The sequence below is a fragment of the Gavialis gangeticus genome, unplaced genomic scaffold, assembly GCF_001723915.1.
Source record: "Gavialis gangeticus isolate Ggan-Ray unplaced genomic scaffold, GavGan_comp1, whole genome shotgun sequence".
NCBI classification, from domain to species: domain Eukaryota; kingdom Metazoa; phylum Chordata; order Crocodylia; family Gavialidae; genus Gavialis; species Gavialis gangeticus.
The window spans coordinates 121875823-121886568 of record NW_017729032.1 but is presented as its reverse complement, the minus strand read 5'-3'; the positions used below and the strand labels follow the sequence as shown (position 1 = coordinate 121886568).

At 38.3% G+C, this 10746-nt stretch overlaps 1 protein-coding gene across 1 annotated transcript in view; it reads right to left on the bottom strand.

Moving 5' to 3' along the window:
* Positions 1-4666: 4666 nt before the first annotated feature.
* Positions 4667-10746, bottom strand: part of DNAJC3 (DnaJ heat shock protein family (Hsp40) member C3) — a 54801-nt gene continuing 48721 nt past the window's right edge. The window contains exons 10-12 of the mRNA XM_019524989.1: positions 9526-9658; positions 8902-9050; positions 4667-5742 (exon numbers count right to left, since the gene is read on the bottom strand). Of these exons, the coding sequence (XP_019380534.1) occupies positions 5588-5742; positions 8902-9050; positions 9526-9658 (437 nt within the window). The 3' untranslated portion in view covers positions 4667-5587. The remainder of the gene's footprint in view (positions 5743-8901; positions 9051-9525; positions 9659-10746) is intronic.

Sequence of the window (10746 nt, the reverse complement as noted above, 5' to 3'; positions counted from 1 at the left end):
CTAGGTCCCTTCCGACCCTAAATCTATGAAACTATGAAACCTACTGCCAGACTTACCTGCAGGAGCTGCTCTCCTAGCTACCTGGCAGCCATGTGAATATACATGTCATGGCACCCCCTGCCCGACTGCCCTCCTCCCACTCCCCACAGCCACTTGCAGGCTGGAACTCTATCAGCCTACAGAGACCTCTTTCCTAAAGTGCAAAATCCATGTTCCTCCATTAAATAAGAAACCTGCATTTTTCTCTGTTTTCCCACAGGAAACAGAAAACCCAATCCCTGATGATAACTTACTTAGCAGGGACCAGACAATATAACACTATTGCACAAAGATTCAATAAGCTCAACATCTTTGAACACAACCAGTTCTTCAGAATTAATGGTCACAGGAATAAGTAGGAACTCAAGTTAATTTCTGCATCAAAAGTGGCAAAGACTCAACTTCCACATGGTACATTCCCCAAAGTTTGGAACCTTTGGAATCAGTCAGCTTTACGTGCACCCTAAGTATGTTTCAGATGTAGTTAACATTCACATAATATTTATGCAATATTTCATCTATGTTTCATCAAAGAGTTGAAGATCGCTTTAAGTTATTCAACAGCAACCACATACAGATAGAAAATACCTACTTCTGAGACCATGACTATGCTTATTAGTCTGATGGAAGGCTTCTCTGTGTCTGCACAACAGACATTCATCCTTATACCTCTGCCATATCCCATATAACTGGTAGTAGGCACCTGTTCCCCCTTGATGGTCCCATCTTAAGATACAAAACCACTTCTCTTGAGAAGCTACATCAAAATCTACAAGATTATCTTGGAGTTAAGGGCTCATGCCTACCAATAGCATTCCTTCTTGTGTCCAGGATCCTTAGTGAAATAGATGAACACTAGAATTGTAATATATTCTGAAGCAGTGAGACACTGTCATCCCTATTCTGCCAAGAAGCAATCTCTCTCTGAACTAGTTCATTGAATATTGCATTGCATCAGTGGCTCTGCATCTTCTGTGCATACAGAACACCTTAGTGACTCAGCTAAGCAGACAATATCCAGCCAATTATACATGACCTTTCAAGGGTTTTGCTCCAAAAGGGTACATGTAAGAATAGATCCACTTGCCATGGACTGGAGCAAACAGTGCCATAGAGAATCAAGACCTCTCATCCTCTGGGTATCAGGACTCATCTATACATGCTTTCCTGTATATTCATGATCTTATATCCTCTTCAAATGCCCCTAAAGGTCAGAGTATGCTTATGCCTTAGACTTATGGTGCATATACACACATGTAATACCAAGGGTCCTAAGGAAATTCAGGCAGGATGAAGTCTTAATGGGACCAATAGACCAAGCATAGTTTAGTTCTGTAAAGAAGCCTCAGTGATGCTCTAAAGCAACCATGTAGCAGAGGCCAGATCCTGCATCCAGACCTGGTACTGCTGCAACTTATCGGGAATACTTGCTGTCATGACTGGAACCCATTCTTCAGAATTCCCAAAACATTTTAGTTTGTAGCAGAAAGACTCCAGTTAAGACCTACTTATATTATGCAGTGGAAGATGCTCTGTAAACAAACACCCCCACTAAGAACATCAACAGCACCTATTCTAGATTACATAGGACCCTAGCAGAGTGATTAAATTCTTAAGTTGAGAGCTATTTCTGTTCATTTCTGCACTGTTCAGTCTTCTCAGCTGCCAGGTTTCTCAAAGGCTGCATTTATGTCTTTCCTGTAGTCAGAGGCTTCAATATTCATGGAACCTGAGGAACATTGTCCACCATCTCAGCAGTCAGTTCTTTATAGCACTAGCCATTTTAGCAGCCGTCAACCTTGGCCTGAAGAACAGGAGACATTCCCAGCTCTCGTTGCAATAGGGCCCTATACTATGCTCTCACCTTTTTCTTGAGAAATAAGACTTCACTAATTTTTTGCTCAAAGTTATCCAGCTGACCCAAGATGAGTAACACATCTGCCAGTTTTCCGCATCGTTAGCATGAGGTTCAGGAAGGAAGCTAACTTCACAACGTAAATGCTAGTGGGACCCTCTTCCCATTGAGTGGATAACAACATTCAGAAGTTCTAGGTTATTTCTGGCTTTTACTGACAGAATGAAGTGCCACTATTCACCCAAACTTTATCTGAATGGGTTTATTACTACATTAGAATTTTCTTGGACCCACCTGTACAGAACTCCAAGAACACCAAGACTTAGCCAGCCTCTGCACCTTCTCTAAAAGAACATTTCAGCAGGAGAGAGTTATACAGCATTTATCTGGAGCTAAGTTCATACCTTTGCCTAATATTAAAACAGCTCCAGATCTAGTGTCCACTTTGTCAGAGCTGCCCTTAGAACAGCTGATTCAGAAGACACTGTTTTGATAACTTGCAAGCAGTGATCTCATATCCAAAATAGAACATTTGTGGACAATAAAAGAACAGCTCATTGCTTAATTCGTAACTGTGGTTCTTAGACATAGCTATATGTGTAGACATGCCCTCCTTCCCTACTACTATGGAGTCCTTTACTTAAACTGAATCCAGGTAGTAATGAAAACAGAGGATGGTTGAGGCTATTGTCCTGTCCTTTAGACCTTTGGCTATGGAGACAAGACTGGCATCCAGGGTACTGGTATGGTCTTAATAGCTATTCGGAAGCTTTTGATTATGTGCATGGGATGCATGTGCATCAGAAGTATAATTTACGTGGATAACAAATCTTGAAGAACTGTAGTTACTATAAAGCAACTGCCCTGTCCCTTTAGAGGCACAACTTCTCTTCCTCCAGGAGAACATATCCATAAAATACGTATCATGTCTATGTCTGGATTCTGTATAATGTTCTTATACTTTCAGAATTAATAGCAGATTAGTACCTCTTCTCTGTACAGAAGCCTGCTCTCCTCTTGAAGCTGAAAGGTTAAGTTAATATTTGCAACAAGGGGTGGGGGGGAAGGATGAAACAAGTGCATCCAAATCTAAAAAGGGAGTAAAATGCTACTTTATGCTATAAAAAAAAAAAGTCCTATATTTGTGGATACTAGGACAGTCTAGAATTTTAGATGTTGAATAAGCTAAATAGAACTTGAAAGTTTTCTTACTCTTGTAGCATAACATTACTAATTAGGCCCCCCAAAAATGGCTGCTTCGATCTTGGCAAAACTAACCCATTTCCTGTTCTCTCATATCATTATGGATATATAAATATAGACAACTGACAGTTGGCACAACATTCAGGAGTCTGTAGTAACTAACCAGCTTAAAAATCAGTGCTGAGAAGATTCACTGAAGAGGCTGTGTGCCATTTAAACCACCAAGGGTAGTTAACAGACGTATTAACAGTACATTTTACACTGTTCATATGTGTTTGCAGATGTAAAAAACTAAATGCATTTAAATAAAAACATTACTTTTCAAAAACCCTTTTAGATAACAGTTTTTGGAAACTGAACAAACTTATCAACTTATCACATTAAGTTGATTTTATATACGACCAAAATGCTGTGCTAAAACTGGCTAATTGCCAGTGAAGCCTCCTAACTAGAATAAATAAAAAAAATTAATAATCTTTTTTCTTCAAACAAATTTGAAAAAAAATGGATCCATAACTAACATATCTCCACTGTAAATAAAACTGGCATACTTGAAAGTAACTTAATTACAACTGGTATTTTCCTGCTTTTGAAAAGTGCGACAGGGAATTTTAACCTTTGTCAAAAGTTTACAAGTTAATTTCATAATGTCATAAGTCAGTTCTGAACATTTTAGTATTAACCTTAAAAATAGTAGTTTTATCAAGTTTCCATTTGTAAGTTGGTTGATAACATTTTTAAATAGAATTTAGAATAAAACTGAGGTACCATGAGCAGGCACTTTAGGTTAATGACATTTTATGCTTATTTTAGGATTTTAAATGATGAAAAACTACTGAAAGTCATTGTGCTGTAAACACCCGTTACATTAAATAGAGGTTATTCTGCTCATGTATAGTTTGTACTATCCAACTTCCACTTTGGCCACAAGTAGACTGAACATCTTAGAGTGTGGTAATTGCCATGCTCCAGCAGATTATTAAATTACGTCTGCTCCAACACACTGTAATTATAGCGTGTCAGAGCTACCTCCCATGCTCATGTACAAGTACCCATGGTTTCTAGTGATGCTTTAAGATGCATTAAAATAGGTTAATGCACATTAAAGTGCAAGTACAGACCTTCCTTCCACTGGCTATACTCTAGGCTTGTTCTTCATGACCAAATGGAAATCATGGACGATTTCCTATTCTCTTCTCCCTTGCTTCTCCCTCAAAATTGTGCATAATCTGCCACCCATGGTTTACAAAGCATAAAACTCAAAGCCTCCAACAGCACAAGATGCGTCTAAATAGGATGCTACTTAATAAACAAACAGCTAGGAAGAAACACATTTACACATAGCCCGAGAACAGCATTAATGGTCCTTTAACTGGATTAGCTTTTGAGAGAGGCAGAAATCCAAAGTAAAGTAGCAGATTAGAATCAGACAAAGAAGTTAACTCTAGAAAGAAAAAAAAAAAGTGTTTTGTTCAGATAACTGACATCTTGTTAGTGGTTTTCCTCCCACTGACTTAAGATTGCAAGTATGAGAAGTGACAAGATAAAACCAAATGTAGAAGGCAAGGATCACTTTGATTCTAGTTTAATAGTAAAAATAAAGATGAAGACAGTATCCATTACCTCTTGTACCCATCTAAGTGCATTTTTGTGTCCTATATGACCCTATAATTATGTCCCAGAATATGTGGGTTGATGATATAAATAAGGGAAGAACATGAGTTGTGCTTGCAACTGCATCTGTACTGATAATGTTCCTCTTACCAATACAGGGCTTAATTCTCCAGAGTTATGTGAGCTTTATTAGCAGAGCCAAAGCACTGTAAGGAACTGAAGTGCATCATGAGAGAGACTGGGAGAATATTCACATTTAATTAGGTTGCTTTTCAGTTGAAATATGGATTTACTGTTTCTGTAGTGGCCTCTGTGACCTATGCATAGGTTCTACATAGGGTATGACTGCTGCTATTAATACAGTTCAGTAGCTGGGCAAATCACTAGTGTATTTTAAGAATACTGAGAGATGCTGAATCATTCCGCTGACTGTAGCAACACTTTTTTTTCTCATTTGTGAATCTACATGTAATTACCAGTCTTTTCCACTTCTATAATGTCCTAATTAAAACAGAATGTAAATGCATCTAACATTAAGCATAGGCTTAAGTTACATTGACTTAAATCATATTAACTTCAGGAGGATTTAAGCATGTGATTAAGTGCTTTCCTGAATAGTAACCTACTGTTTCTTCTTCACTCAGAGGAATGACTATTCCGCATATACCCTTGTGCAAATATAACAGCACTGTTGAATCCTGTCCAGCCCACTCACTCCTATCAGAACACATTGAAGCAGTTTGCTGCATTAAAGTGAACTTTTCTTGTAGTAAGAAACTCTTTGGTTAAGGATAACATACGTTTAGAGTCTTGAACTGAGAGTTTTATTTTTTTTAAAGTTTGGTAAAGCAGCAGCCACAGCAAACTAGTCTTGTTCTAACTGTAGTGGAATTTAAACGTAAATGGTCCTCCTGAACCAAACGGGTTGAATCCTTGCCATGTGTTCCAGCTTCTGTGGAAAGGGTGTCCTCCACCCTGCTGGCTCTCCGCATCTAATGGATCCTCGCCTGCATCAAACTTTTTTCTCATCTCTAAAGAGAGGCATACATACATAGTGAGAACAGGATACCACCTATCATTCAGGTCACAATACAGATAAATACAGTTAAATTGATAGTATTTCAGTAGCTGGATCCAGACAAGAAAGAGAAACAAGGCCTAGCTTTAGAGTCCTAGCACTAGACAGTTTTAGAGATCAGTTTGGTTTAAATGGTTGCATCTCTACACTTGGTAGTTTAATGCACCAATAAAGTTTTACCCATTTAATATAGTTTCATCTACAATAACTAATCTGATATCTACAAAGAAATCAAAGGTTATTTTGACATATCAGTGGAGACTTTCTAAATACTTTACTGTGCTTTAAAAGCGTTAACCAAGTAGGTTTCGTCTTTAGTGGTAGGCAGCTTATAAAAGCAGTCTGTCAACTCCAAAGAAATCAGCTTATACAGAAAATGGAACTAACTTGTATAACAATGTTCCCTTAAGGTTCAAGTTCTATCAAATTAGTCAACTTGGATAAGTAGATTATTAGCCAGAAGATTTATTCTTAGTCGCTGTCAGCTTTCAAAAGTATGCACAGAGTTCAAGACTCTGGGCCAGATTTGTAGTTCCAGACACAGCACTTTGAAAGCCTTCCATATATTTACTATGTTAGCTTCTCATAAGATTTTTATTTCCTAATTTAGACCCGAGACTTGTAAACACCACCCAGGCCTTTTTCAGAAAATATTAAAGACTCTTATCTTTCCAGAACAACTTCAAACCCTCAAAAGTGAACTGGGACAGAAACTGTGCAAGAAGAAACCCAGAACCTCTGCAAGGCAGCATTCTGAATGGCCAGCTGGGCCTTCTTGCTGCTATCACACTAATTATTTCTACTCTATACATGAGATCCATTTTTTTTTAACCAGTGCCCATTATGCAACTGACATCATCAGTTTCAAATAGATTCCTCCATTTCCCAGCTCCCACAGTCCTGAAGATTCTAGGGACAGCAGGGGCACCAAGGAGAAGCAACTTAACAGGTGCACAGCTTTCTTACCAGGCCCCCTGCATGGTACCACTACTGGAAATGGCTCCATTTGTTCAGCGGAGCTTGAAAGTGGGGATGGGGAGTGATGTTCCTTATTTACCTTTTCTACTTGGCATTGTAGCAGCTCTTTTTCCTGGTAACCAGCAGAAGTCACAAGAAACTCTCTCCTACTTTTAAATAAAATATATTTTGTTCCCCTTCCCCCTTCTAATTTTACCCATTAACTCTAAACAGCCCCTTAGCCATCTTTCACTTTTTGAAGTTAGGCAAGGAGGTTGAGGGTCTTATATGACTTTAGATTAAGTCCCAGCTTTGATTCCTGGGCAGTGGGCTCAGTTCAGGATTGTATTATGTTTTTTGAAATGCAGTACAAATATGAACTCCTCATTTAGCCTCTACAGCCTGGGAAGAGATGGGCTAAAAGGAAGGGAGCAAGATACAATTGAAAATACCATTTTAAAAAGTAGTGGGACAAAAGGGGGGCAGGCAAAAGATTTTAAAACATGTTAAAAACTATGTGAGAGTCATCTGGTTTTAAAGACTGTTTTTCTGTCTGTTTGGTTTTTTTGGCCTTTGGACATAAGCTTCCATCATAGTGAGGTCAAAGATTCATGGGACAGGGAGAAGAATGCTTTCACATTTAAGTTCTTTACTGTTATCTAAAAATGTAACTTTTATTCAGCTCTGAAGGAGACATTAAGAACACTTATGTTATTCCAGGGTGGTGTTTTTGTCTAATGCATAGTTCTGCTGGTTGTAGTTATTCTGCATATTTGCTTGCGTCTTACAAAACACATTGCACTTATAAACAGACAATGAAACACAAACCCAGAAAAAAACATTAATGTTCTATATAAAGATTGGTAAATAAGTAAGAATTGTTTTGAAGTGTTAGTGTCATTAACTCCCATCTTTGGAACAGAAATGTTAAAATAATCTTGTTACTCTGGGCCAGGGTCTAGAAATGGAAGTTAAACAATTCATCTGTAAGAGGGAATTCTTTTCTGCCTGAGCCTCCAACAGCATGGAATTAAAATACCTCTAAAGGGGGCCAGTCTCCCTCCTATTCTGTTATCAAACAGACCAGTATTGCTAGGTAGTACTAAGAGTATTTCACTTTCCCCTTTTGTCAGCACTCACTTCACATGCCTAGGTATTTCTTTCCATTTTTTGTTGTTGTTTGGTTTGTTTGTTTTTTTAAATGAACACTTCAGGAAACAGTGTTCTCTAAACCTTTTCATACTGTGATGGAGCTAGTCTCTTTGACACTAGCTCAACAGCTAATCCACTATGGTTCTCAGTTTGGTGAAAGTTTTGGCACTCCAACCTCCACTAAGAGCCAGCACCCTTTTCCCCACCATTTGTGCTTCATTTTTGCTTCCCTTCTGCTTGCGCGTACTGCACCAATTCATTATAATAAGGTAATGACCTTCCCACTGAACTATGGAAAGACCCCTATTTTGCTGCAGACAGTACAAAAGAAATGTAGTTTCTAGAACAAGCTGGAGTGTTACACATCAAACCCTTCTAACAATTTCCTTCCAGCTTTCCAGAAAAAGAGTTCTTGCCTAGTTTAGGATACAAGAGATATTTCAAAATGATTCATTTTTGAGAATGTGGGTCTTAGTTAAAGGCAGATAAAATACAGGGAAGTTCATACCTGGTTTATCTAGGCTGGGGTAGTCAACTGGGGGTACCTGGGAGGGCCCTAGGGGTTATGAGTGGGCAGGCAGGGATGGAGCACAGTCACCCACCACCCTGTACCTCTGCCTCCCAGGGCTGGGGCCGGGGCAAGGGCAGCGGTGCCCCTCTGTTGGCTGTGGGGGGCGGCTCACTTCCCACCACTTGGCACTGCCACTGCTCTGTGTTCGGCTGCATGCCACCCCCACCTCTGTGTCCAGCTGTGTGCCAGTCCCCCCCGCACACTTACTAAAAAGGGTTGAAAACACTTGACATAGGGGAAAGTTCACTCTTACATTTACTGTGCTATGCTTAAAGCCTGTGATTACCCTATTCATTAAAGGAAGAAGGATATCTTATTTTTTCATTCTTTTATCTGCTTTTGAGGCCAACACAAGAATACAATAAGTCAGCTGTATTCGTTACATCCTGTATTTTGAAAAGAAAAGAACCACCACATTAATATAATTGCTACCTGGGTCAGTAAGGACTTCTTTAGCTGCTGCTATATCAATAAACTTCTTTTCTGCTTGCTTCTTCTCCTCTTCACTCTGGAAGTTATCAGGGTGCCACTGTGATGCTAGCTTTCTGTATGCTTTGATTATTTCTTGTTTTCGAGCATTTCTGGATGGAAAAAAAATTAAGATGAGATTACCAGCTGTTTGCATGCCACACTATTGAATCTTAAATAAAAAGTATAAAAGCAGACTGAAGAGCACTAGGAAAACTGAATATTTGTTTGTTAACCTTTTGTTGTTGGCAGCTGACTTCAGACAATAATGGACTATTCTAGTAACAGCAGTACGAAATAGGTTATTTTAAATACAATTCCCCATTTTCTCTATTTTCTCTCTTCGGAAATTTGCTTTTCCGATCAAATGCTCACAAGTAGGGAATTTTTAAGTTAATATCAATTTTAACTGCTAATAAAGCCTTAAGACCATGGTAACATAAACAATTACAATAAAACAATATCAAAAAAGTGGTGAAAAAAGCATAAATATTTAAACATACAAAAAAGCACTAATGCAAACAGCAAATTTCAAAACTTATTTTACTGTACCAACACAGGTAAACATTCTGAAAATTGGCATTTTACCTTTTTATTCCTAAAATTTTGTAGTAATCTCTCTTCTGAGACTGCTTCAGCATCTTCTGGGCTCTCTCCAGACCTTCACGAATCTGTTGATCATTTTCACTGTTGGCTTGAGCAGTTTCATAATCTTTAACAGCTGTTCATAAGAAGTAATTAAAGAAGTTTAATCACTTAAAAAAATTATACATCACATTAATTTGATTAAGTACTAACCCTACCCCCACCTAATTTGGAACTTTTGGCCACTAAAATTGATGACGCTTTATGAAAAAGCCTTTCAGATTTGTTTGCAGTTTTCTTGGCATTTGTAAAAAGCCTCCTACTCACTAATATCTATTTTTTACCCATCTGTACTTCACAATACTACAAAGTCCCTGGAGTAAGGTGTGCTGCACTATGTCTACACTATGTGTTTCTGCTAATGCAGTGGCGCCAGTAGTAAATGCAGGGTGGACAAAGCCTAATGTACAAAAGCAAGAAAATTAGGGCTTTTTAACCTTTAAAACTTGGAAGACATCTGAAAACTGGCTAATATTAATGAGATTGGAGGAAAGACTGAATCTAGTTCTTGTTTGGGTTGTGGTCAAGGAAAAAAAGACTTGCTCCAAGAAGACTGGCTGGAAGGTTCCAACCTTTTGTTTCAATCATTGGCTGAAATGGAACTTGACTAAGTCTAAAAGGTGTTAGGAACAAACACTTCATGTGGAGAAAGGATAGGGAAAGGGAGTTACACATAGTTGTGGGTCAGAACAAAAATGTCTTTGTGGGCTGGGGTGTTTCAAGAGCGAAAGAGAAATAGAATAAATGAGAATAATACAGACAAAGATGGCTGCAGTGACTGATATCAGAAGTGGTCTTAAGTAAGCTGGAAGGATGCATTATACAGGACCTGCATTTTGAATTGTTCACCTTTGTGCCCAAATATCACATGGGAAAGACCCTTTCATGAACTGCTTTTTGTGGTTTATTATTATAGTAGTTATAGATACCAATGCATTATGCAACTGATATTATTCTGCTAGAATACTACTGTTAGACAAATTGTTAGAAAAATATATACCCAAAACATTGTATTTTAATCACATTGTGTAATACATGCTAAATTTTGGCTTCATACAATTACTGCTTTAATTTCCAAGAGAACAGAGGAAGGGAGGTACTGTAATGCTTTTGGCAAAGGGGTAAAGCATCTCGGAAGCCAAATTTTTTTTTTTTTTTTTTTTT